This window comes from Phaethon aethereus, assembly GCF_964289735.1.
Source record: "Phaethon aethereus genome assembly, chromosome: 2".
NCBI lineage: Eukaryota > Metazoa > Chordata > Aves > Phaethontiformes > Phaethontidae > Phaethon > Phaethon aethereus.
The window spans coordinates 166,436,342-166,464,017 of NC_138582.1; the positions used below are offsets into that span (position 1 = coordinate 166,436,342).

Sequence of the window (27,676 nt, forward strand, 5' to 3'; positions counted from 1 at the left end):
TTTCCTCCAGCGCCGGAGCGTGACGCAGCATCGTGTAACATCAATAAGCAATGCCATGTAACCCACAGTGTCACACGTACCCGTCAGGCTTCATCTATGAGATGTGACATTGTCTTTAAATGACCTCAGGACCACAATACATGCAGATCTGTTGTTTCTCAAAGCAGGGCATTTCTGGACCAATGATCTCACATTCATTTAAAAAGCAAACTGATTTTAACTGCTTTACATCTCTGAAGCCCTCACAACAGCGAAACTCACACGTTGCTATTCTGGAGAAGTATCTAAACTCAGTGGATACCGATCCTGTGCTTTGTTGTGTCCAAACTTCAGGGATAAGTACAGTAAAATGTTCTCTGCGGGCCTGGAAAGCTCCAAGCAGTGCTGCCACTGGCAATGCTTATTAGGAATTAATGAGAAAATGAAGCAGAGGGGCTCTGTGTGCTCCCAAATTGATGTCCATGGGACTCTGGCTGCTGCTGGTCAGGAGAGCTGGTGCACAGGAGCAAATTGTTTTGCTAAGGCAAGTAAGGGAGACCACTCTCTACCCCACTCCTTTGATTAGATCAGTCCTCTCCAGTACAATGTGAAATACGGGAAGTGCTCAGAGGCTGCTAGCTAATGTCATCTAGCCATTACGTCATGGTGCCCACGTCCTAGCCAGAGCAAAAGCAAAGCTCACAGCTCCCAGGGGAGCACTACAGGGATTACGGCTCCCACATCCAGCCCCTGTATGTGCAGGGGACTCAGAAAAGGCTGGAGGTGTTTCCTCAAACTCCTACTGACTGCCTGGCTAACACATTCTGCAATGTCCCATGCAGAAAATGCCTTTATTCTCCTTTGCTGTCTGTGATTTGTAGTTGCTACATGTAAATAAGGCACTACTAGTTGTACTCCTGTTCAAGGCCATGCAATGGCTCTGCCTTGTCCCCAGAGAGTTTCTTATATGTGGCATATGGCAGCAATTAATGACTCTGATCCTGTCCTTGTGCTGGTCAAATAACCCAGTGCTCTGTGCTTATCTGTGAGTGTTGATAGGGCTTCCTTCAAAATGCAGAGAAAGAAGGGAAAGGTGGCTGCATCGCCAGACACCAGAAGTAGAGAATAAGTTTCTAAAACCTGTGATGAATGTGATGGGGGGCTGGTGATGGAGAGCCTTTGATTAGGTCTCCAGCAGAAACGGTGACATGTGGTTCGCTGTCAAGTTTCTGGGGCATATGCTGCTTCTGCAGTAAGGGACATGCACCCCAGCTTGACTCCATCTCCCTGCAGTATCTTCACCCTTGGCTTGCCTGGCAGGGCAGCAGCTAGCAAATGCAATAACAAAAAAATCTAGTCTGTAACAAGGTCTGTAAACTCACCTGGGATGGAACAGCTTAATAAGCAGAGCTGCTGTATTTCACTGCAGAAGGGGGCACGGCTAGGGAAGAGATGTGTTTTAGTCCCAGCCACTGCCAGGACAATGGGCAATGGTCGTGATTTTCAGCAAAGAAAATATATACTGGTCATAATGAACAAATTCTAAGAACATCTAGGCTTTTGAACAGGAATCTAGATTGGCTGTGGAGTCTCTGTCCTTAGAGGTATACAAATCTTATCTGGACAAGGCTGTGAGCAACCTGATCTACCTTTGCAGGTGACCCCACTTTGAGTGGGTGGTTAAACTAGAGATCTCCAAAGGTTTGTTCCAACCTGAATTATTCTCTGTTTCTGTATAATCAGCAACTTGTTAAACCACTGATGGGGGCCTAATCCTGTACCAGACCACAGGATAAATCTGAATTACAAGAATAAAACAAGAGCTATGCAGAAATGCAGGGTGACTCACCCAAGTCATCCAGGAAATCAGTGGCAGAGAAGACACTCTCCAGAGTCTTAGGAAAATGCTCTTCTTTAGGTGGAAAAAGAAGACCATTAAAACACAGTTTCCAAGCAGCTTTTGGGCTGCATCTGGCCTGGCTAAAAGGTGTTTTTAGCTTCCGCTTCACTGCATGTCAGTGGGAACAGCACGGAGCAGCTTTGCACAGAAGAGAGAGGGTGGAGCCAAGCACTCTCTGATCCTGGCATTTGTGGGCAGGCTAAGCTGACAGCCTTAGGCACTGATTAGAAGCCACAAACAATATTTGGGACTCCTCCATCCCCTGGAAATGATGCATAAAAACCCACTGGCATATGACTGTAGGAAAACTTGTTCCTTCTACCTGGGCAGCTGCTGGCAGGCTCCTTGGTGTAATTTTGCATCCTGTGCGTGCTGGAGAGCAAAGCAGGAGGAGAGACTTCCCAGGGTTCCACCCCCAGCTGGACTCTGCCCTCCCCTGCCTTCCTCTGCCTGCACTCTCCCGCTGCCTCCGCTCCCTCCTTGGAGCCCCGTTTGACACCGCACACGCCGGAGGCTCCTGGATGAGCGGGGATCCCCCCAGGGGCGGCGTGGGCCCCTATCCTTCCCGACGCCCAAGGCCTCTCCCCGAGCCCCACGCTGGATCATGCAGTGCTTCCGAAGGCAGCCCAAGCGCAGCGTGTCCCAGGAAAACATGCTACGGGAGCAGAGCCGTAGAGTGGCCGCGTTGAACGGCATCAGGCTGGGTAAGGGACAAGTTGGCCAGACCCTCGGCACTTCCACACGCTGGCAGCTGCTTCATTTCTGCCTCTTTTCCCTGCACAGAGGCAGTGCTCCACCCTAAAGGCAACTCCAAGGTTATTTTTAAACTCCTGAGGCTTCTTTTGCTTTCCTTTGCCTGTAACCACCCGTCAGATGTGTAAAACCCTTCGTCTGAGGCATCAAAGAAAGTCAGACCTCTTTGGCAAAGAGTCGGTTTCCAAATCTTGCTGGGCTTTCTGAACTGTCGCTGGTTGAGGGTGTTTGGGGAAGGCAGTGCCCTTTTCCTGCCTGATTTTAGGACTTCTCAGTGGTGTATTGCCAGTTGCTATAAGAGCACAAGGAACCACTCAGAGGTCTGCATTCACCAGATGAAAAGAAAGAGGAAACCCAGGGAGTTCTGTAACTTCTGTGTCTGGCTATGAACTCACTGCTGCTGCCTGGTGTCTGGAGAGACAGCCCAAGTGGATGCGAGTCCCTTGATTTCTGTGGCTACAGAGGGCAAGTAGAAATGGAAAATCACCATTTACCCACCCAAATTCATTGGATTTTATCAGAAAGGCTTTCTGCCCTTTTAAACCAGCAACCCTGAGTTATGTCTGGTCTTAAACCAGGTGGGGGAGGGAGAGCAGGCAGGAGGAGGCTTGTTTTATAGCAGTTGTAATTAATGTGTTTATATCAGATCAGCAGATTTGCAAGTGAGCAAAGCAGGAATATGGATTATCACTGTCTTCTGTAGACATCATTCTATCTCCGTAGTGAACTCAGAGCCTGGCTTTTACCATGACAACTATTGTTTTATTGTGCTTCCTGCTTGCTGTAAACCTGAGACAAATAATAGAAAGGTTAACATTTTTAATGTCTTCATGTCTAAAGCTTCATGGTGCAGTATATTGACTTCATGCTTATTGCAGTGCTGTGTGTGCTTGAGGCGCTTCTACCTTTGCCGAACAAGATTTTCACTCTGAACTTTACTGCACACTAAATATGTTCTGTGTGTGAATAGAAATATTGTGTGTGAATACATAGAAAGTGTGTGATTGATATTCTGCCCGACCCTTGAAATGCACTCTGCAATTTTGCATGCCAAGTATGTATTTGGTATTTCACAGGTGATGCTGAGCAAGACACAGTCCTGCCACATGTTTCGGGCAGGATTTGGACATCTATTTCAGTGTAGTGTTTGTGCTTCTCATACCGACTGTTGTTATATAGTTGAAAACCAATAGCCTTGTCCTGCTGCAGGGTGTTTTTGAATTTTTAAATTATGTATGTGTATAAAGACTCTGCTTTCTTTCATACAAAAGTTTCTATTGCTATGAGAGAGAGCTCTGGACAGCAAACCTCCTCAGCCCTGTGAGGTTTTTAGGCAGAAATCCTCAGGAGCTTGTTCAGGCATAAAACCTGAAATGAAGTTTCTGCTGGGAAAAGGTGTTTGTTTTCTGGAAAGCAGTTCAAATGACCAACTGAGAGTAATGTCCCACTGACACATAAGGGGTGTGTTTGTGGCTCCTGTATCAGCAGATCAGAGCGTCTTCTGCTCCATCTCTGGCCTAACAAAATGCTGCTGCCTCTTTGTAGATAGGAATAGAGACACTAAGTGACTTGCCCAAGGCCATTTAAAGAGTCTGTGGCAGTGCTTGGACTGGGCATAGGTGGCAGGGCCCAAAAGGCTGGCCCTTCTTCCCGGCCAGGCTAGCTGTCTGAGCGTGAACTGCTGGAGACAGACGCAGAGCAGGCCTGAGACAGGCTGTGCCTACCCTGTTAAGGGGGTTCTCCTTCCTCCAGGCCCACCGTTGGGTGGTTCTGTCAGTACTTGGGGTCACCATGGGCAGAGGTCATCTCTGGGTGACTGCTCTCTATCTGAAAGGCCTCCCACATCAAAGGAGTGCCGGAGCTGTTAGACACCCATGATTATCCCTCTCACCCTTTCCTGGCCAAACCCGCTGGCTTCTAGAGGCAAGCTTGTCTCCATCCCTCCCTGGCTTCTCTCGCTACCCTCTGACTCATGCTCCCTGCCATCTTTGATCTTTGCCATGCTTTCACCATGCACTGTCCCTCTTCATCTTTCCCTCCTGCTCTTCTGAAGTGCGGTGGCCTCCTTTGCTGAGTCATTTAACCTGGCCTGGTCCTCAGGTACGGTGGCCAAGGATGAGTGGGAGGGCTGCTCGCAACCCATAGTTAGATCCTCTGAAGAGGAGGAGGATTTTGACCCATGCTAATCCACAGACTGGGCTGTGCCGGTGAGCGGGATGAAGGGCTCTGTGCTCTAGCTTGTGTCTGACCTGTGTGGATCAAGCCTGGCAGAGAGGAACCTGCCCTTGACTGCTGCCTGTGCCCATGCAGATTTGCCTGTATTACGTTGGTGCAGCTCTTTGGAATGTCCAGGTAGCAGGACACACTACACATGCTGCATGCGGTGTCTATGTAACGAAACATGCCCCAGTTAACAGGGATTTCTCATTACACACTTATGCACAAAGGCACCTGAAAGAATTGATGGTTTTCCTGCTTTCCTCCTCATGTCACCCTAGGATGGCACGTCCTCCTCCTAGTCTCGTAGCAATGCTTTGCATGGTTGGGATCTGAAGAAAGAGAGGGAATGAGGCTGGGAGCCAGAACAGAAATGTTGTGGGTGAATAGAGAGAAGGAAGAAGTTTGTTTCCCCTCCAGGAACCTTAAGGGGCACCACAGAGGTGGTAGTGAGGCCCAAGTCTGTGGTATCTTCTCAGCACTTGGAAACCTCTGCCTCGGAGGTGAAGCCTTAACACACAACTCAGGAGACAAAGGAGCTGTGAAGCTGGTATGGTGTCTGTCCTTCCTCTGGCCTCTTGTCAACCCCTGGGTATGCTTGAACCCCAGCGAACCTAGGAGGATGTCCCAGTTCCCATAGCTGGGCTCAAACTATCACCCTTCTGTGCTTTGCAGGAGGTGTTTTTTTTCCTTCTCTCCATGATTTTCTTTCTGAAGTTTCCAGAGAAGGAAGCATTCAAATTCTCCTCTTGGGAACCTCCAGACCAGATATGAACTGAGGGGCCCAGGGCATGATATAGCATGGGAAGACACTTAACTAATGAGATAGCTAATTGAATGTAGAGGAAAGAGAGATGCCAGAGCCACCTTTTCAGGATCTCCAGCTCCCACAGTGGCGCTTTCAACTCTGGATGCCTCAGCCAGGCTCAGCTCCGGGCATGCTCCTTGGCATCTGCAAAACCAGTAAAATGGTGCGAGCGGCTCACTGAGTGGACACTGAACACCCGTAATACTTATCTCTGATGAAGATCTCAGGCTTTCTTTGGCAACCTAAAATGCTCTTTTTAGGCCAACGTAGCCCAGCTACGAACACCCGGTGCTGCTTTTTGCTGCCGCCACCGTGACCTGCCCTGGTACTCTGCAGCACCAGGCACTTCAGTTCGCTGTATGAATTGTCGGGAGCTGAGGGATTTGGCCACTTGGATCTCATGTTGCGTTTTGTTTTTCAAGCAGGCCTGAAGTGATGCTTGGTATTTTATTGCCTTGCCCTATTCAAAAAACAAGTTCAAGGCAGCTGTGTCTTCCAGAAAAGAACAAACCCAATGTCACAGGGGAATGCCACACTGCAGTATAAATGTTATTGCGTAAATCTATTAACTTGGATTTCTGCTTTTTGAGACCCCGTGTTATGTTTACGTAGCATGAGGTTGTAAACCTGTGATGTGAGTGTCAGGTGGCTGTGACCGAGTGGTTATCTGCGTTGACAAGGTAAGGTTAGCAAAAATCCTGTTGAGTTGGGATGTGCTTGGTCAGAACTACAGACTTAAACGCTGTTTCACCAGCTTTGAACCAGCCTTTTATGCAATGTCAGGGAGATGCAAGGTGCCTATTAGAGAAAGCCTAGGATGTATTTCTCATGTTTCATGCTCTCACCCGCCCCAGCCCACACGCTCCAGATCTGTAATTAATGGCTGGCTTGAGGGAGAGATTCTCCCAGGTATTTAGGTATGTACAAGTAGTATATTGCTGAGGCATTCAAAATCTTGTAGAATGCCAAATCTATGTTTTCAAAGTCTCAGTAGGTGCCTGGTGTCTCTCTAGATGTCTAAGTGCCTTCCTGAATCTAGCCTAAGATGTAAAATCTGAAGTTCCTGGAACCAGAAGGTCTGGTTATTATTACTTGGTATTGTGGTTGCTTAGTAGGGTGAGAAAGATGAAGATCCTCTCAGATACAAGACAGCAATGAGGAGAGCATGGTTGCTACCTTATTGCTACCTAATTGACGTGATGCTGCCTGTCACCAAACTTACCAGTGTGTGTCTGAAGCTTCATGACACTGGTCTTCAAAATTCCCATGTGGATAGGTAGGGACTGCTTGCCAGAGAAGGAAGAGAGATATCTTTGTGTATTCCTGTTTCCACAAAGGAAATTTGTCACAGAATAGATTTGAAATCACTTGAAAGTTCCTGAGAGTACTCAAATTACAAGTTATACAACTTACTTTCCTCTGCTTTTACTGTTATGTTGTTGGTTTTATTGTAGTTTTTGCATCCTAACATTAATGTTTGCTGGGAAGAAGATATTTTATGTTTGTAAATCACTTGATTGTGATTGAAAACCACCTAGTACCAAAGTCTTTGGACTCAATTTAAGAAGCCTACAAGGCTCCAGCCTATTTTATGAGCATAAAGTGCGGCATGGCAGATTTCTGGGTCTCTCTGCTCTGCTGTCATCCCCAGACCTGCCTGAACTGCAGTGGTCTGGCTATGTCTGTGATGAGTGCCTCATGAAAGGGAAGACCCTATGAGCATCATTTCTTGAGTTGATTCTTCCAATATTACCACTACTGTTTCTCTGCAGGCCTGAAAGATGACAAGGATCTGAAGTTCCTCCTGAAAGGTAGCCAGCTGCTGAAAGTGAAGTCAGGCTCTTGGAGAAAGGAGCGGTTTTATAAGCTCCAGGAGGACTGCAAAACCATATGGCAGGAATCGAAGAAGATGCTGAGGTCTCCAGAGTCACAGATCTGTAAGTAAAGTTTGCTTCATCACAGGCATGGGGCACTGTGGGCAGAGGTGCTTGGGGTGAACGGGGACCATTATGTTTGTGATGTGGAGGTAGGGCTTGGAGCAATGCAACCAGATCCTTCACACTCCTGTAACACACAAACTGAGTGATGCTGTCGGCTCTGGAGACAGCTGGGAGGAATCTGCCAGCTCAGGAATGGCCACATTTCCCAAGCTCATGAGCTACCACTTAAAATCATTGTGGGGTGGGCCGCGCTAGGCGGCCCTGCCTGGCTCGTTTCCCCCCCAGAGCAAGAGTTCAGGTTACTTGGGTGCCCGAGCCCTAATGCTTGGTGTGAGACATGGCTTGAGTGTCTGCCGTGTGGTGTGAGGCGCTTGGGCTGTTGGTCCGGGCTTTGCCAGGACACCTCTTTTCTGCCTGCAGCCCCTGGGAAAGCTGGCATTCAAGCCTCGCAAGGGAACCACAGAGATGTGGAGTTCCAAGGGCTGGCAGGAGATATCTCTGAGAGGGAAAGCTTGTTCCCATCCTTATCTTGGAAACTCAGAATCTAAGCCATTGTAAAAAGCCCACGTATGACATCCACCATTGTATGGGCACAGGGAAAACCATTCTGTGCCAGCATCACCCAGCTTGGGGCCATAATTGGGACCAGAAGCCCAATTGTGCACTCAAAATGGGATCAGGCAGAGTGTATATCTGTTTATATCTGTTTTTTCTTCTCATTTGGTATTTTTCTGACATATTGCTCTGTCACTAATCATCACAGTCTTGTAAAGCCGGGAGGTAAATGAATAATGTGGAATATATTTTATCGCATGTTGAAATGTAGAACACGCTGCCCATGTTATTTACAGAATTTTTTTGGTAACAATCACAATTAACTAAATGAAGGGTGGGTCTTCCAAATTACCCCCCTCCCACGAGCAGTGATAAGATTTTCAGTAGGAGGAGTAAGGTAGCAGGGCAAAATACGTTTGGTTTATAATCTTGACTGCCACACTCTTCTCATGTGACCTTGGGCAGCTCATTTAATTTCTTTGTGCATCCTTCCAAACACGTTTCCTTTCTCCTCCTCTATCTAGCTATAAAAGGCTTTGGATTAGAGGCTGTTCCTTACGATGTGTTTGCATACCCAACATGGCAGGGTCCTGAGCTCAGCTGCGCTGGTTAGATACTGGTGCAATAACCCATGATAACAGCAAACGCAGAGGCCTTAGTGAGTGTTTGCTCCTTAGGAACGCCTGCTCTGTTGAGTGCTTTTGTCCCATATAAAAGCAAAGTCCTTTCACAGATAATGTCTTATTATAAAACTGATTAGGACCTGAGCTGAGAAGAATGACTTTCGGAGCTTTCTTTCCTGTGCTCTGAGCCAGCAGTTTCCAAATTATGGGGGCTGAGAGCACCTCCAGCAACAGTCCTGACCCCACCTGATCCTCTGAAGTAAACGGGACAGGGTCTTTGTGCTGTGGCTCCAGGGACCTTGACGTCTACTTGGAGAAGCCCTGGTCAAAGCCATTGCCTCCATTGCTGGGGCAGTGGCGTGGAGAGCTGGCACAATGGTCACTTTTTTATATACTGAGCTGCAGTAAGAGCCCTGCAGCAAAATCAAATCCTTTGAGCTGGGAGTGTGTCCGTGTGGGTGTGGATTTACAGCTTTGCTAACTGGGCACAGCCGATGTTGCCACACTGCTGGAGATAGAGGCAGTGCCACTGCAAGAAGGAGAACTTGCTGTGCGCTGGGAGTATCCTCAGTACAAAGTGAAGATGGAGTAATAATGCCTACTGACTCCCACCCACACGTATGCTCCGTAACGCCTCCACGCATGCACAGCTTTCCCTGTGAAAAGAAGAGAGAAAGACACTCTTTTTTTGTTGCCTGGATAACAGGAAGGGAGCAAGGCAGTTGAGGCAGAGCTTGTCCTTGCTGCTCTGGAAAAGCAAGCTCTGGCAGGGCTCTGGCCAGGTTGGATTTGCATCCGTCCACCTGGCTGGCTGCAGGAGCATGCCTGGTGCCAAGCTGACTTACCAAGAGTGCCGGAGCGTGCTGCATCCCACATGCTCCTGGGAGGATGTGACGTGGTGCCTGCAGTTGTGGTGCAAGCTTTCGGGAGGGCTGGAGGGCCACCTTGGGACTGCTTTCAACAGGTGCTCTGGACACGCCTGAACCTGGAAGTCAACAAGAGAGATGAGTACTGACTGGACTGATGCCTGCCCAGTCCCAAGCCATAAGACCAAGGACATCCATTTTCCCATGCCTTTCTTGTCTGTTGGTCCTCTGATACCTTCCATTCCCAAGTTTTTGAAGTGATCGCTGGGACTGAGTTTCTTTCTTGAGCTTTTAACTTCACCAGGCTGCTTTGGGTTTAGGTATAGAGAGGATTACCCCTGGTCAGTGTTGTTTTTCTCTGGTGAGCTGTATCACTATGGCTGCATTCTCATTTGGTCCAGTGTGTGTAGGCAATCAAAAAGCAGAGGAAGAGTGCAAGGTCATGATTTGATGCTCAAAATCAGGGACTTCAAGGCGAGTCTCTCCAGAGGGTCACCCTTCCTTGTTAACAGACAGTAACTTTGCCCTCCACTACAAAGCCTTTCTAAAACTGCAGATAAGCTGCCTTTTTTAGGAAGGAAAAAGAATGAGCAGAATGGAAACTGGGAGGTTTTAGCAGCAGGTCTAATCTTATCTGCAGCATTGCTGAGAGCAAGCAGATGGAGACACCTCAGAGGAGCAAAGTCTGGGTAGGGTAAGGGCTATGTTTTTGTTTGGACAGTTTCCTGTTATTCCTGTTACTGTTTTTATAATCATGCAGAAAAGCTATTTGTAAACCATTGTGTGGTGGTGTCTAGTAGATAAAACTGGGGACTGCCAAGGTTAGAGAGAAGACTCTCAGATGCTTGAAGTTAAGGAAAGCCAACATATCAGGGTTGTCACAGGCACAGATGTTGCGTGGATCAGATACATGGGGTACAACCAGTACCTTCCTTTGTTGTCTTTATTTTAAACAACCAGATATTTAGATTGGATGCTGTCTTGATAGCTGCATTACCCACAGGGCTTTTTCAGGGGTAGGCTGTCATTCCAACATGGTTTCTATGCAGGTAGAACCTAATCCATTTTTTCCTTATTACCCATGATCCATTATTTTTCAGTATGTTCCATTTAGGCCCAAGAGAACAGGCTTTTTCCAAAAGCCCTTGAAGCATATTAAGTGGTCGGTTTTCCAACAAACATGGTACACCGTGTGCTTACTCTCTTGTTGGCTCCCACAGAAACATAGCAGCGCTGGAACACAAAGGACTGCACAAAAAAATTGGTTTAAAAATCAAATTTTCAGTATTTCCTGCTATATCCTGTGTCTGAGCTGCAAACTGGGCCCATACACCCACTGCTACTCTCTGTTATCTTGAATGTTGTGTAGAGCCATGGTCAGGGTGGATGCTGCTTTGGCCTGTGAGGCTTTTACACATGGGACAGCTTTCTCCCTGGGTCTGAGACAACAGGGTTCTAGTGGCAGGATTAACAGTTTTGGGGCAAAGAAAAGGCTTGTGCAAGGGGGCTGGTAAACAACCAGTTCAATCAAAGCCAGTTCACTTCTGAGCATCACTATGGTGGGAGGGAGGGGAGCCAAAGGAGGCAGAGGGGCTTGTGCTCAAAGAGCAGCAACCTGTCCCTAACACTGTCTTGTTTTGACTGTGGTCAAATATCAGGTCTCATCTACACAAAAAAAAGGCAAAAAGGCATGTGCTGCTTTCAGTGAAATTGATTTTTGAAAGTCTTTCCTTAAACCGGCTGAAATCCCTAGCGTGAGCTCACTTAAGCCAGACTCAATCCCTTTAAAAACTCTCTGAACTTGGGGATTTGTAAGGATGGTTGAGAACTTTCCAGTGAAACATCCTTTTGAGCGTTTGGTGGAGAAACAGAGTATTCAAAGCCAGAAGGAGAAGACTGAATGGGTTGTTTAGATTTAGGGGTCCTACAGGGGAGCCCCTGGAAAAGCTGTTGCTTTGCTTCCTCCTGCACCCTCTCTCTGCTGGAGGCTCAGGGAGATGACGTTTCCTATGGCAGCATGAGTGAGCTTCGCACACTGCACCAAGGATGACTCACCGGGGGTGCGTCGTTGAGTCACGAGCCCTGTAGTCAAGAAAGAAGTTTAGGAGTTTTGGCTGAAATGTTTCCATTTCTGGCCAAAAGCTTTACTTAAAAACTAGTATTGTTGGAGGTTTTTTTTCGGTTAAAAGAATCAGTTTTGGGAGCAAATTACAGAGGTGAGTTAAATTCAGTTGCACAACTGAATGTTGCAAGTGATGTTTGTATTATTATTTAAAGTAATGAAACTGATGTTTTGATCTAATGATTAATTATCTTCACTATTAAAAATGTACAGAATTTTTTCCAGGTCCTCTGACTTCCAGCCCAATTATAGGATATTTTTGCATGGCTTTAAACATAGTACAAAAGCTTTATGTTTATATCCTACTACCAGTATTCAGCAGAAAACTTTTTCCTTCATTTTTGAGTGTCTGTGAAATTTAGGAACGCCCTTAAAATGCCATGCAATTAACATATTATGCCATTTTTGTGGAAGAATGAACAATTATCTCCATTGAATTAATACCCTGAACTTGCTTGCAGAAGAACAGAAAGGACGTGATATTGCTCTGGGCTGGCTCAAGTCAAGAAGTGAAAACTTTAAATTGTTCCTGATAAGTGCCTAAAGTCAACAGAAACTCTCAGCAACTTGTACACACACAGCAGCCAGTTGACTGCACTGACAGCTTCCTTCTGGAGCTGGTTAGGCAGTTTCTTTAGGAATCATTGCTTCACGGTCAGACATGTATTTGTCCCTGGAAAAATATTTGCTGATGTGAATGTGTTATGCAAGGCAGCCATCAGCTGTGAAAACAAAACCGTCTGTCTGTGGGTCTCATTAGTTTTTATCAAAATCACTCAACCCATAAAACAAATCATTTCAAATGCAGAGCTGCCTGTTTTTTCGATTTAATTTTCAATTAGGCCACCGCATGCATTTCTGGGACAGTTTTCATCACAGGCAGTGTGCTGACAAATATTGACCTTATTTTCCATAGCATATGTTAAATGAAAAAACAGAAGCGTTGAGAGCCTTAGATCCAAATTTTGTGGCACTGTAGTGGCAGGAGAAGTAGAAACTAGTTGCAGAAATAGTTTGCAGGGCCCTGGTTGTGATGTGTGGAAGGAATGTAAATAGAGATCACTCTATTTACATATACGCCCCAAGCTGTGATGGGTAGAGAGAAAGATGGGGTAAAGACCTTATATAAAAAGGTATTTCCAAACAACTTGTAAAATTACATGTGCATTATATCACTGGTTGTCAGCTGGTGGCACATACCAGTAATGAGGGCAGACTGCTGTGCAGTGGAAGTCAAGTTAAAACAACGTGCTGAGCGAGTCAGTGAGGGGGAGAGAAGGGAATGGATGAGGAATCAGCAGCTGGGACCTGCAGGAATTCATGCACCCAGAGATGAGAAAGCAATGCGGTCAGGGCTAAGAAGGCACAGTGCAGCGGGACTCATGCCAAACCCACCCTTGAAGCATCATGTTAAAGCATCCCTCAGCGATGAGGATGATGGATAGCATTTGGTGTTCCCGGTCCAGGGAGCTGACAGTGCTCCAGCTCCTGCCGGTTACAAAGGTCCTGATCCCAACTGTGTTTGGCCATTAGCATCAGCCACCTATGGTGAAACCAAGATCAACTAAACTGCATTTTCTGGGAGGAAAGCAAAGAGAGAAGCAGCAGGCAGTGCCAGTTTGCCCCATGTGCTCCGTGTGCTGCAGCCATCCTGGCTGGCAGGACAGTCTGGGGGTCAGGTAGCAGCTTTCATCCGTTCTTCACAAGATGCTAAGCCAGCCTGGCTGAGCTGCAGCTGGTGAAGGTCTGATCTTCTGCAGACAGGCAGTATTGTGTGCAAATATGATGCAAGCTATTAACAGTGGAGTACGTTTCTCATCTGCATTTCCTGACAGTAAACCAAAATGACTTAATGAGACAATTAGGGTGGGATGGAGTAATTCAACGTGACTGAATGCCACATTGTGGAGATCACTTGCTAATGACAGGGAGGTAGGATAAGGAAAGAGAAGGATCTGAGGAGTATTTCCCTCAGAGTGAAAAAAATGCTTCCCCCTCCCCTCATGAGTAACTCAAGGCCAGCTCTTTTGGCAGTGTCTCCAAGTCTCTATACATTGACCCTTCCTCTGCCTCTTTTTCAGCAAAGGCACAAGGAAGGAGGAGCACCTTTTGGTCCTTGTCCTTCACATGCCCAGTGGTTTGCAGGAGATGTGGGTTCAGTTCCTTGTTCTATCTCCTTTCTGTAAGACTCTTGAAAAAAAATCTCCTCTCAAAGGGCTGCCTGTCAAACAGGAGGAAGGCAAAGGGTGATTGCTGTTTGCCTCCGTTCCTCCTTTGCCTGTATTCTTTAGGATTACCAAAGTGTTTTACTGTCCATGCTCCCAGCACAGTCTGGACATTTCACCGTAGGAGCAGTGACTGAAAAAGAGACGTAGAGACCAATGGCCAGGGCTCATCTCTCAGACAAGTGCTCTAATCATTAGACACCTTGTTCTTCGGGCTCCTCAACACTTGTATTTTTGGCTGCCCAATGGATTATAGTGCATAGATGTGACTTGGATGCACTGCTGAAGCCTAAAACTGGTGTTACAGCTTTTAGGGTGATGGGGAGATTGAATTCGTGTCCTTCTCCCTACTGCTGCTTGCAGGAATTCTCGCACAAATGGCCATCCCCTCTGTACATGTGTGTAGGGCTGAAATCCTTGCACTGGGATCTGTCTGAGGGCACCTTGTGGAGGGTGGTCAGGCCAGCCCAGGTCCTGCTGGAGGGAGGTGGAGAGACATTTGTACAGGGGCCACCTGAAGGAAGAAACTAACTTCTGGGGCATGGGGGAGCTTTTAGGTTAGGCAGAGGCACAGGTGAGTCTCTGCACCCACTCAGCAAGGTTTTGTGGGTCATTGTTTTGGAATTGGGCACTTGCAGACTCTCTAAGTCCAGTTACAGGCACATCACTGTGAATCACAGCTGTTGTTTTCCTTTGAGAGGTGTTCCTTGTCCTGCATGAGGAGATGAGCTTGCAGGTGGAACAGCAACGTCCTTGAAATCCAAATCAAAAGAGACATCCAAAAGATACATGTTGGTTGCTTGAAAACATCAGGAGTGTCAAAACTGCATCCTGCAGGCCTGAGTCATGCCTGCCTGCTAATGCCATGGGTGAAACAGAAGTGTCCCAGTGTCCCAATTGTTGTCCCAGTGTCCTGGGACAAGGACACTGGGACAAGAATTAGCAAGGGAGGAGCACAAGGGCAGTATCCAGTGATGAAAATTGAAAGGAGCATTAAAAAGAAAGTTCTCAACATCTTCCTGAAACTAGTTCAGACAGGAGTAATTTCACCAGCTCCAGGGAACGCTGCCGTATGTCCATGTCAGTGGGGAGCCTTTGGCTGTGGCACTGGCCAAGTGGCATCCGCAGCAGCCAGGAAGACTGACCAGAATGTAACCTGTTTGACTCAATGTCTGGAGGTCAGGAAGGACACAAGCTTCCTTGTGTTGTGCTTCATGTTTTGGACTTTACGCAAACCACCTCTTCCACAGACGTGAACATTCAGGAGAAGTAGATGCAAACTTTCCAGATTCTCTTCTTCTTGCGGTTACCTCCCCGCTGTGGCGTGATGGGGAAGGGACAGGGAGGTTGCAGGGTTACGTGATCGATGGGTACTTGCTGTAAGTGTTCCTCTGCTGTGAAACGTCTCTGTCCCCCAGTTATTTCTGATGTCTCCTTGCAGATAGCTCAGCTGAGCACGCAGTGAGTTTGGGACTGCTAATACAGTACGCTCACTGTCTGGGAGCAGCTGATAATGTACTCATGCAGGGTTAAGATTTTCCAGAAAAGAGGTAACATTTGCAGATGGTTTGGGCTGACTCCTTTGGCTTCAGCTTTTTTATTGATAGATGAAAGCAGTACACATGACCAAGCTATGGAAAGCTTTAAAAAGTGTCCTCCCTTACCCTGCTTTTTTAACAGTTCTTCCGTTGATAGTTTCTCTCCTTGTCTCTTGTGTGACTACAGTAGACACCAATCCTGTTCTTCAGCCTTCCTCGTACCTTTTCTGCATCGAGGAGCTCTGTGCACTCTATCATTCTCTTCTCAGCATACCCCAAAAGGATCAAGGCAGCCCTTCCAGACACAGGTTTTCAATCTTTTTTTTCCTCCCACACAAGCTCTCTCTTCCAGTGGATTCACTTTGCCAAGTGATGGTTTCCAAAGAATCCGTTCTAAATTTCCAATATTTAACATCAGATTTTCTAGTCTTGGAAACACTAGGTCGTTGCCAACCCAAAGTTTAGGGATTGATTGCACAAGCAGACTAGCTAGCCATTCTGAAGGGACAGTAACTCTTAAGAGCCAAGCAGTGGTGAGCAGTTGGCAGGTGATGAGGAACAACAAGATGATCCTTCCACTTGCACTGCCATAACCAGAAGAGACCAGGAGTGAAGGAGAATCACCTACTTACAGACCATCTGCATGATGATGCTCAGCCTGGACTTCCTTTCTGGTCAAGGGTCCACTGTAGCCATGGATTAAGGGTATGATTTATCTTACTCTAAAGTTTTTGTCTGAACAGGACATTTGTGTTCCCAAAGCTTCTTTTTTTTCCCCATTGGCTATAAAAGGAGCCTAATTAAACTTTAGTCTTTTTGACTTAACTGAATCTGTCCAAACACGATCCTATCCTTTACATTAAGGGTGTAGTTCTACCTAAGGCACAATCACTATCATTTGCCCAATGTCCTAGTTAACAGGCAAAATCACCAGCAAGGCAGCCCAGCTGTAAGGGAATTGCAGCCCTTTTCTTTCAAGGATGGTTTTAGTACTCAAAACCATAAACTTTCACTCTACAGTAAATTGGCCAGATAATGTAATTCCACAGCAGCCCATCCCAACCCAACCTTCTCCTCCCCTCCAACGGATCAACTGTCGGCCTTTACAAAGTGATAATAAAAGACCACACAAAGATAATTGTTCATAATTGTCAGGGAGGAGCTTTGCCAGCTCCAGAAACGTCCTCAAAGTGTGCTCTGGTATAGGAACCAGGCCAGCCAAGTGCTGTGGAAGATGTTTGACCACCCCAGCATGTGTTGGTAATTTAAAGCAAATGTCAGGTGTTGGTTTTGGAAAGTCACTGATTTTTGAAGACTGAAGTTGTGGGTTTTTTTTTTTTTCTCCAGCAGCTGAGTGTTATCATGACTGCCCTGGGAAAAAAAGGAACATTTTCAAACTCTAATGAGCATCTGATGAATTTTGGATGATCCCAGGGCAGCCATGCTAAAAATGTGCAGGGTGCATGCTGAGTTGTGTTTTTCTGCAGTGTTGGCTTTGAATGAACTGGGCCCTTTAATGGTGAAATTGCACCAGTTTAAATGAAAGACCAGATAAAATGGATGTTTCTCCTACTCAGATAAACAGTGGGGATATTTTGCACTCACGTGCTGCTTTTCAACAAAGCTCCTTCAAGATAAGTACAAATAAAATCGATCTTGCACATCTGTGATACAGGAAACAATTTTTACCTGTTATTTACAGTTTGAGGTAAGGAGCAGTTAAGCCTTTTTTTTCAAATTCCTGTGATTATAACTATTTTTTGGCATGCTTGTTATAGAAGAAGGTTGAATATTTTGTTATAGAAGAAGGTTGAATATTTTTCACGTGTGTTGCCTTTTCTATGTGTGCCCTGAGATGGTGTTGGTAGATGTTTGCAAAATGTTAACTGGTCTGTCTCCCACCCAAGAAAATGCAACGACACTTTCTCAGTTACGGACTTCAACACCATTTGCAAACACTTTTGCTATTTACAGTGTGTAGGTGCAATCCAGAACTTAACTTCTGTTAAGTTTGTCAGCCATCAGGCCTTTGTAGATGTGTTAAGTGGTCCGTGAAAGACAGAAAGGAGCTGTGCATGCTGCTGGGAGCTTGCCTGATTTCAGCACAGTTTGAGGGCACCTGCATGCTCTCAGGGGCAGTGTAGGGGTGTCCCAGTTACTTACATTCGTTTAATAACCTCGTCTTTTGAATGCACCACTCTTTCTGGATTGCCTTGTGTGTGCATTTTGCAAACTTGGTGAGACTTCAGGGCTCATTTCCACCAGCTGAGGGGCAAAGATGGAAATGGGGAAGGATGCTCTTGAAAGCAGTGTTTTGAATTCTTACAGCAAAGAGGATCAAGTCTACACTTGACAGGGGTAAGGATGGAGTATGGGTGACACAAGACTGCTCTGAAGCTTTGCTCTTTGCCTCCCTAATTTGCACTAGTGTGACTGAGAAGAATATATGGGATTTAAAATTTAACCTCCTCTCTTTTTTGCAAACTAAAGAATGACTATTTTGGTCCCTGCCCTCCTCTTACTGAAGTTACCTCTCATTTTCCTGTGAGGTGATGTTCACAGGGAGTCACAGCTCTGCTCTCCCCACTCTCAGATGGGGCCAGAGATAAAATCAGGGATGCTCCAAGGGCTGCAACCAAACTCTTGGCAGTGATTTGTATCTCATAAACTTGATATCACAGTATGGTATCTAGTGCATATTCTGCTGCTTTGTTAAATAAATAACATGGGGAAAGAGTTCTGAGTTGTTTTTTTTTAATTTCTTACTCTTTATTCTCCTTTTGATTTGAGCTTTTTTTAGTACCAAAGTTTGGGGAGGGGGGGAAATGAAGGGAATCCTCCAGGGGTCACAGGGAAAGGAGAAAGAGTAATTTCTTAATATCCCTCACCAAGTAGAGATAAGGCTGACTGAACCCCTGCTGACAGCAGGCTCTGCTTTCTTTCCACAGTCTCCATTGAAGATATTCGGGATGTGAGATCAGGCCATAAAACAGAAGGTATGGAAAAATACGCCAAGGATGTCCCAGAGTATCGCTGCTTTTCCATCATTTTCAAAGACCAGCGGAAAAACCTGGACCTCATTGCAAGTTCAGAGGATGATGCCAACCACTGGATCTCCGGCCTTGGGAAAATCATAGCGCACAGCAACTCCATGAACCAGAAACAGAAACTCCAACAGTATCCTTTGCTTTATAAAGTGATTAATCACACACAAAGATGCACTTGTCTTTCTCTGTGGGTGGAGATAGTGGACTAACCCCCTTTTTTCTTGTTGGCCCTGGGCACTGAGTTTTCTCTCACACTGATTTTGCACCCGGGCAAATTCCCTGGTTTCCAATGCTTTTTTTCCCTGTGTTACAGTGATGCAAGCAAGAGTGGATTCAGGCTTCACATAGCTTTTTAAGCAAAGAATTGCCTCTTTCAGGGAGCTCCAGATAAAACAATAATTATTTTTTGTATTCTTCAGGGGTCTGTTTCACTTGCAATACAGTAAACTCCAGGACAGGCACTTCTTGGCAAGACATGAAAAGCCTGCACTGTTTATCAAGTTTCTCAGTAATAGAAGGCGAGGGAATTGGTTCTCCTCTTCTGACTGCCAAATTTACTCTGGGGTAGCTCCACTGACTTTAGTGAAATTACTCCTTATTTGCCTCAGCATGGGAGGAAGTTTTCCCCTGAAAGAATTTGCAATTGCTCTAGTGACAATGCAGACATCAGAAAGGAACATAGCAGAGCAGGAAAGGAGAGTGAATTAGTTGTGAAACGGAGAGTTAGTTATTGGGTGAACTCCTGGCTCTGCTGAATTCACAGGGAATTTTCCCCAGGGCTGCATTTCACTCAGTAAGCTGCTCTGTGACCACAGGTCTCACGTCCATATGAAAAGAGAGAATATCTCTGGGTACGGTTTTTGATGTATTTTTGCGGTCCCTGTGTGTCTGAGGCCCTGACCATGACACATGAACCTGTTGGCCAATTTCACCCTGATTTGACAGAGCCACAGCAGTCATAAAATATTAAGTTCCTTTAAGCTTCACAAAGATAGGCATCCAGCTATCAGAGAGGAAACCAGATACTGCTCTCAGTGAGAGAAGGCTGTGTGAGCTTCATGCCTTATTCAGTGTCAAAGCATCTGTGGGTGGGAGGGGAGATTTGAAATCCTGAGCTGGGGAAAATCACAAAGCTGGAGTCTGAACCTGAGCAGGCACCAGGGAGTCTTGCCCTCAGTCAAGCCTTCACTCCATGTGGGTTCCCTGCTCAGTAATAATGTACTAATGATGAAAGAGATGGCACATAAATGCTGAGCTTTCACCAGGCTTTACTCTTCTGTGGATTCTCTGAAGTCTAATAAGCACTTGCACAGCCATAGGAATCAGGCTCCATTAGTTCTGATGTGCATGGGATGCTGTGTTTATCTCCTGCACTGTAAGTGTCTTTCTGGATGGTTTTTCAAGCTCTAGGCTGTAAGGTCATTCCTCAGCAGTGTTATCAGTTGTGTGTCCATGGTGGTAGGGAGCAGTCTCTAGACAAGTTGAAATCTTGAAACTCTGATGCTGTTGGAAATGTTGCACCCTGGCAGTTTTCCTTTTAAATGTGAAGGCTCATCCCGCCCCACAGTGTGTGGGGAAAATCTGGGCTACAGAAAGTTGTCTTTGGAGCATATCAAATTGAATATATTGCTGAAAAACTTCCCCATAAGAAGAGGCAAGATTGCTAAGGGGGGAAAAATAACAATGACATCTGCAAGGGAAGAAGGCTGTAAATTTCCAGCATGGAAAAGTGCCTCTCTGTCTTTGGAAAGCAGAATCGAAGCTAAATAGGGTGGGTAGGCAAGCCATATTTCTGGAAGAGTAATTACTGTGCAGTGCTGGCTTCCAATCTGGGATTGTCTCAGGCTGTTTAACGTAACCTGGAATTACAGAACAGCATGATTTCTCATTTGAAATTTGATGATGTTTAATTAAAGCCTGGGATTTTAAATTTAGTCTGTCTTCACTGGGTTTGCTTGGCAGCGTGGGCTTACTCGGATCTTCCTTAAACCTCAGATGTGTTCTTTGCATGTGTGAGCACAGAAGGGGAAGAGTCAGTAGATGAAGAGAAGTGTTGGGTCCTCTGCCTGTCCCCCATGACTGGAGAATGGCCTTGCAGTGTATCTTTTCCAGCCTCCAAAACCTTGCAAAGCAAGTAAGGAATGTGCAAGATTTTGAAAACAAGTATTGAAAGCAAAAACCTTGATAGTTTCAGATGGGGATTGTTCAGTTAATAATACGATGGAGTTGCCTGTGGTAGCAAGGACTCAATTTAGTGTCTCGTGTGTCCTTTACAGTCCTATATCCCTACAAAGATAAAACTCTCACATGCTTGAGAGTACTTCTGGTGTTCTTACACATACAGTACTGTTTTATTAAGCCTCAGATTGAACCCTGCAACAAGCTGGCATAGGTTATTTAGCAAGTATTGCAGGTATGTGTGCAGGGAAGACTTCAGACCAGAAAATAGAGGAGAGTTTTCATTTGAGTAGTGTGGCACCGTCTGCTTCGATTCTGGGATTTATGTAGGAGCTTTTCTTCTGGTTGGGAATCACTTACCAGAAGTTTTGCAGTATTTCTCTTCTGAGCACATTCATGGGATATCTGCCAGATAGTTTCAGTCATCCCTCTTTGGTTTCTAATAGAAAGCTGGTAGCCCCGGAGCTGGCAGATCCTTTAAAAACAAGAGGCTGGAAGCAGGCTCTCTCTGGATGTGTACAGCAATGGGTACAGCTTTTTCCTAGTCCACCCAGGCCCAAATAGGCGCATAAGGTGAAAGGAAGACCCACAGCTAGGGCTGCAAAATGCTGTTTGCATCAGATGAGAAGAATTTTGGTTGAAGTGCTTAGTTCATCCAGCTTGTTTAGAGCTCTCTGAAACCTGAGGGTGACCAGCTGCATGGGGAGTTTGGGTGTTTTGGGGACTGAACGCTGCTGTTTGCTGAAATGAGAGACAGGGGCTGCAGTTATCTGTAGACTCCTTTTTCTCTCTTTGCTGCTTGTCCTTGCAGCAAGCGGGCCTGCTGTGGGGCTGTGCTCTTCGTGAGTTCTGATTTCCCTCCTGCATTGCTCAGCCTCCCTGGGAGGGATGTAACAGGACCTGGGCATGCTCTTCTGCAGATGCGTTTTACTGCCCACATATTGCCTTCCAGAGTCGACTTTGGATATGTGCATGACCTCTGGGTGCTCATGATCAGTGGAAATGACTGCAGACTTTAAAAAAAAGGTGTTTTTTTGCAGTGGTTAGAGCAAAAAGAGTACTTTCTACACACAGTTAGTGTTATCCAACCCTGCTGTGCATCTTTGGCTGTGACAGACTGGATTTCCTCTTGGCTCACTAGAGTTGCACATTACTCCTGCCTGTTATTTTTAGGGCAGGCTGTGAAGGGGAGCCGAGGTGCAGGGGCACTGCCGTTGGCACCATGTTGACATGCTGAGCAGATGCTCTTTGCAGAACAGCTGGTGGAGGGGGTGTTCTCCACCCTGGGGTGGATGGTGTGGTCCTCCCAGCAGAGCATCCTCCGTGCATGGGAGCTTCATGACTCAAATTTGGTTTTCTGGGAAGAATCAGTCTAAGTCAGACCCTGGTTCAGGGCCCTGGAGTGTCCTTGGGAGCTGGGGAAATGTAGCCTCTCTTTATTTTGGTTTCTATGTCTAAAGAAAGGGAATATTAATATTACCAGGCTAAGACGGATGCGGTGTGAGGTCATTGCTTAGCACCTGCCAAGATTTTTAAAGGCAGAAAGTTCAACTTTCCATGAGACAAACAATACTTACAAACAGTTTACACATATCTCCATAGTTTGGAAATATTTGAATGCAGTGGTAGGTGTGGTGAATATTCTGTTTCAGGGTTATGTCTACAACCCCTAACGCTGTCAGTTAATGCCCTTTTTTGGGGTTGTTCTGAAAGGCCCAGTTAAAATGTTACGGCATAATATGCCTCAACTGGTATTTGATAATCCTGAGGTTTACTCCACTTAACATCCAGATTAGGCATTTTAAAAAGATATTTTTGGAAGGAGTTTGAAGCAATGCTTCCTATGCAAGACGTGGAAGGTTACATTTGTGGAGATCAAATTATTACTTCTATCATCTTTCTATCAAAAAATAGGCGATTTTTCTGGGTCTTTATTTGTCAGTAAAGCATATTAGAGACAGATGGTTCCCTAGTACGAAAAGTATTTCTGTTGTTGTTTAAAACTGCAAGGTATCTCAGCTGTCTAACATTACTTTCCTAAGAGAGTGCAAGAACATAGGAGACCCAGTTCAAATTAACTGGCATCACATTAAAAAGCTTGTTTTTTATAGTAATTACTCCAGATCCATAGATATACTAAAGTTATTATAAACCAAGCTCTTATGAACTATGATCACAGCATGATAACAGCAATAGATCCTGTGCATTACACAAGGGGAAGCTGAGACCCATAAAATTTGGTTTGATTCTGCTCACAACAAGGTTCTTAAGACAGGTAGGTAGAAAACCCTAAATAAATACAGAAGGTGAAGGTGCGTTGAAAAATTAACGTTAATGCTTCTTTTGGAGAATCCCTGTTCAATGTTCAGCTTGGTATACTGAATATTGACCAAATCTTTAACAATCAGGTTACCCTACCTGGGAGCTCTTGTCATCCCTCCTCTATCTCATCTCCTTTTAACAGTCTGGAGCCTAATGCACTTTCTGTCATAAAAGAGAAATCAGACTTTTTTGAGATGTGTCTGTGGCCAGAAACTCCTACAGGGTAAAGAGAGCTGATCCAGCCTTGGCCAGTTGGTGAAAAGCTTCTCCTGGGTCATGACTGCGTGTATTGCAGAGCATTTTGCTTCTGCCAAAGCACCATTTTGCTCTCTCAGAGCAGAAGGTGAGATGATGTAAGCTGTTCAGTGGTGGCATGCTGATTTACAGCATCTGGAGACATGGTTCAGAGTCTTTAAAAGAGGTTTCCCCCCCACCATGGGTAGCAGAAGGATGGTATTTAGGCTAGGCATTGACCTGGAAAGATTTCCTTACATCATCCTGCAGCTGGATTCATACCTGCCTGCGGAAAGCTGATAAAAACAAAGACAACAAGATGAGCTTGAAAGAGCTCAAGAACTTCCTGAAAGAAGTGAACATTGAAGTCGATGACTATCATGCCAAGAAGATTTTCCAGGTAATGAGAGCAAGCAGATAAAGTACTTGCTGTTGGCTGAGGTCAAGGTCTCGCACAGTTTTCAGCTTTGATTGGAGACCTAAGCTAAAGTGAACTCCTAGCATACCAAGGAAGGACTCTTGGTTTTGGTGCTCAGCAGATTCCCTCTAACAACTAAGTTAGGACAGCACAATGCTTTTGATTAAGGTCTGTTAAGGTCTGTCTTTACCATTGAAATCCAGTTTTGCCAGGATTCAGAGAAGATGGGATGCAAACATGGATAATGCGAGAAAAAGTGAGAAGCAAAGTGCAAGTGCACTTTGAGTCCCAGGTGTTTCAGGAGTTCTGCATACCACACCACATGTCAATGCCTAAGTCGTGCTGAAATTGGTTTGGTTACAATTATGAACCCAGATCCTCACCTTCTCAGAGCAGGAGAGTCCAAAATGACAGGTGTAAACAAAAAGAAAATCCAAATTAGAAAAAAAACCCAAACAGATTAATGATAGATATGCAACACTGCACCCAAGCCAGGACCAGTCTGGTTGATTTAATAGCCGAAGGCGTGTTTCATCTGCTCAGGGACATACACTTCCAAATTCTCAAGATTCAGCTTGCTGCCTTAGCCTATCAGAAGATAAGAAAGGGATGAAAATTTCTCAGTTGTTAAGCTTTTGGTTTCTCTCTAAATAAGCCTTACTGCTGAGATGAGATAAAACATCTGGATAATTTCCAAACTTCCATCCTGTTTGAAGCAGGATTTGAATTCATGGGTGGGCAGTTTCAGAAATGCTTTTTCTGATTAGTGGTAAACATGTGGGTGGTTTTGGACACTGGGCAGTAGTTCTCCTGCTCCTTCCTGTAAGCAGATAGCAAGGAGGGTTGGCAAGATCTCACTAGGACCTTCCCCCAAAGGAGGTACAAGTTTCCTAATCTTTGCTTTATGGAGGTCTCTCTCTCTGGTAACTCTGCAATAATTGGGGGAAGGTCATTAGCAGATCTTAAAGAATTTCAGCTTGCAAAATCTTACGGATATACTGCCCACTCTGGCTGGTATAGCCCATGCTTTATTCCCTGCTCAGGAAGACCCTGGAAGAATTGCAGTAAGGCTGGGATTCCTCTGATTGAGTTAGATGTCTCCAGTGTAGACATCTACATTGGAAGTAGTCACCAACACTTACACTTCCTTTACAGTCTGAGTAGGTCAAGCCAATAATGGAGACTGGGGTGTGACTCACCTCATCCTAAAGCATACATCTCAGGTATGTCAGATGAATCACTCCCTACATCTTCAAACATCTAAAAAGACACCCTGTTTTTGAGAGGCACAGTCTCCTCTTCATTCAATGAATCTCTTTTGCTATTGCAATAGTTTCAAGGGAGCTCTAGGAGTGGACACTTGATGAAGTTCAATTCTCTTTTTGCTTAAGGACTCCAAGTAATTACAAAACCTTGATTCAACCCATCTAAATACAGGGATCTAGTTGAAGTACCCTCATTAGACATGTAATTGTTATAAGTTTCCTGTATAGCCACTGGAAAGAGAGGCTCTTTGGAGGTTAATTCAGATCACTTGTGGGCTGAATTGCCTCCATAAGAGTCTGTCTTGCTCCTAAAGCAATTACATTTTCAGTTTACATACTACCTAAACTTAGATGGACTGAGATATGTTACATCATATTAAAAGGGTGATCTTTTCTGTCTTAGTGAGTTTTTCTTCATTTAGTCACAGGAAGGAAGGGTGATCAAGGATTCAAGAGAGAGCTACAGGGCTTGTTCTCACATTATTGTTGCTTTTCATCACATAACACTGTGTCCACATCTAGGTTTTAGACACCCTTGAGTAAGACATATGCAATGCAATGCACAGAAACTATGCAAAGCTCCTTTAATTGCTCACTTAATTTCAACCTGAATAATCATTCTGGTGCATCAGAAAGATTCTGACTTTTTCTGGCAGGCCAAAATTAATGATCCATACAGTGAGGTAAAACACAGTATTTTAAGTTGAGAGTCTCTTTCTAATTTGGAGCTCTTGTAGCCCAAGCAGAAGGAGCTCACTTTTACATTGTGCATCTGATCTGTCCCGGAATATGACTATGATACCAATGCTATTGTCCTATTTTTATCACAGCCTTCAAAGGCCACTAATGAACAAACTTCCCAAGGCACATCACTTATAACGCCAGTTCTCTAGAAGTAATATCATGTCATTGTCCCTGTTGTGTCTTAAAGAAAAGGACGTCTGTCATTCATGGCAACCCTTCAGTCTCCACCAGTTGGTTTCCCTCTTTATATTCCTTTTTCAATTGCTAACTGTCATGCTTAGCTTAGCTTGTGAGATCTGCTAAAGCCACAGCACAGGATGATAGACATGGAAGGCAGCAAGGAAAAGACAGTTCCTAGACTGCTCAGACCTAATTTGAAGGTGTCTGTAGTACTGAGCATTTCACAGATTGTCCCCTCCCTGAATGAATATAGCTTCTATGCAGCAGATTCCACAGTCAGGACAAGTTGAACTTTTTGCTGTCGGTTCAGTTTGTGGAATGCTGTGCATCATGATAATTTTTTTGTTTTATATGTGCATCACAAACAGATAGTGAAGAACTCCAGTGGAGAATTTGCAGAGGGTGAAGGTCCCTCATTATCATCTTGCTTGGGGCACTGCCAAAGCCACCTTGGCCATCACTGAGATCATTAGCAGGGTTAGGCTGAGATTGGTATGATGACTGTTTCAACTGAGACATGCGTTTTGGTCATAAAACCCAAGACAATAACTCTATCTATCATAAAAGATCAAAGATGGAAAGCAATTTAATTCCTCTGGTTTGACAAGTTACTATCTGTCAGCTAAGTTGTTGTAACTGATGGCAACTTGTCCATAGCAAGGGTGAAGTGAAATGCACCACAGCCTCCTCTGAGTGGCCTGGAGCACACTTTCTGTTCCAGGTTCAGGCCTGAAGAAGAGAAGATCTTAGGCCAAAGGCAAGCCATGTCCTGCAGAGGTTTTGGCATCCATGCCAAATATTAGATTTTTCAGACTTACTTGAAATGTAAGATGTGAATGGGCTGTATGAGATGAGGACACCATTGTTAAGCATCTGTTTGCTTGCTTTAGATATTGAGGGAGAGGGAATCATCATAATAAGAAGACATTAACTAGAAGTGGCTTGATTGTTGAAATTTGCAGGGAAAAACACTTGGAAGCGGTGTAATGCTCCCTGCCCATAAGTGATTCCTCTGAGATAGGCTCTTGCTTTGCATTGCAGCCTGTTTTGCTCAGCCCATATTTAATGCAGAGGTGACTGAAAAATAGTTGTTCACCTTTCCGTGAAGAATTCTGCTAGGAACAAACAATAAAATTCATATCAGTATTTGCCACAGAAAAATTATAATTTCTGGTGAAAAATTGAATCTGGAAATATTTTAAATAAACTGGAAATATTTGTTGTTGAAAAAGCTGTTGTCCTTCACGGGGACACTAACATGTATACCTTAAACTCCTAATCTTTCATGGTCACCCAAGTTCTTGACTGTGATTCTCTGTTAGAGCTGTTATTTAGTGGAGAAGTTCAAACCACAGAGGAGCATGGAGGCGCAAAGAATTTGAATTTGCAGCTCCTTGAGAAGTTGATACCTGATTTCAAATTTTGTGGGGATTTTGTTACTTGGTGGTTTTTGAATGAGGATGGGAAAGTTCCATGGAAAGAGGGAATTTTTCACACCTAAACATGCATATATTTAGCAGGATTTTTTTTTAAGCCAGTTTTGATGCCATCTTTGCAACCAGTCCTGCTATGAGCCTTGACAGTCTCTTGAGGCCTGAGCTCAAACCCACTAAGATCAAATCGCAGGCCCTTTTCACTTTACTTACTGAATTTTAGGGCCACAGTCTCTATCAGTAGTTTAAGATGCACTGAGTTAATTGTTTCCCTATATTCCTCCACCTCTTGAGATCAAGAGGTACATTTCTCTTCAGCCTTGATTTGT

The 27,676-nt window shown here is 45.1% G+C and overlaps 1 protein-coding gene across 1 annotated transcript in view; it reads left to right on the plus strand.

The window, feature by feature from the left end:
- Positions 1-2,483: 2,483 nt before the first annotated feature.
- Positions 2,484-27,676, plus strand: part of PLCD1 (phospholipase C delta 1) — a gene marked incomplete at both ends in the record, with an annotated part of 44,647 nt that continues 19,454 nt past the window's right edge. Inside the window, 4 exons of the mRNA XM_082014733.1 lie at positions 2,484-2,583; positions 7,430-7,594; positions 18,475-18,703; positions 23,578-23,707. Of these exons, the coding sequence (XP_081870859.1) occupies positions 2,484-2,583; positions 7,430-7,594; positions 18,475-18,703; positions 23,578-23,707 (624 nt within the window). The remainder of the gene's footprint in view (positions 2,584-7,429; positions 7,595-18,474; positions 18,704-23,577; positions 23,708-27,676) is intronic.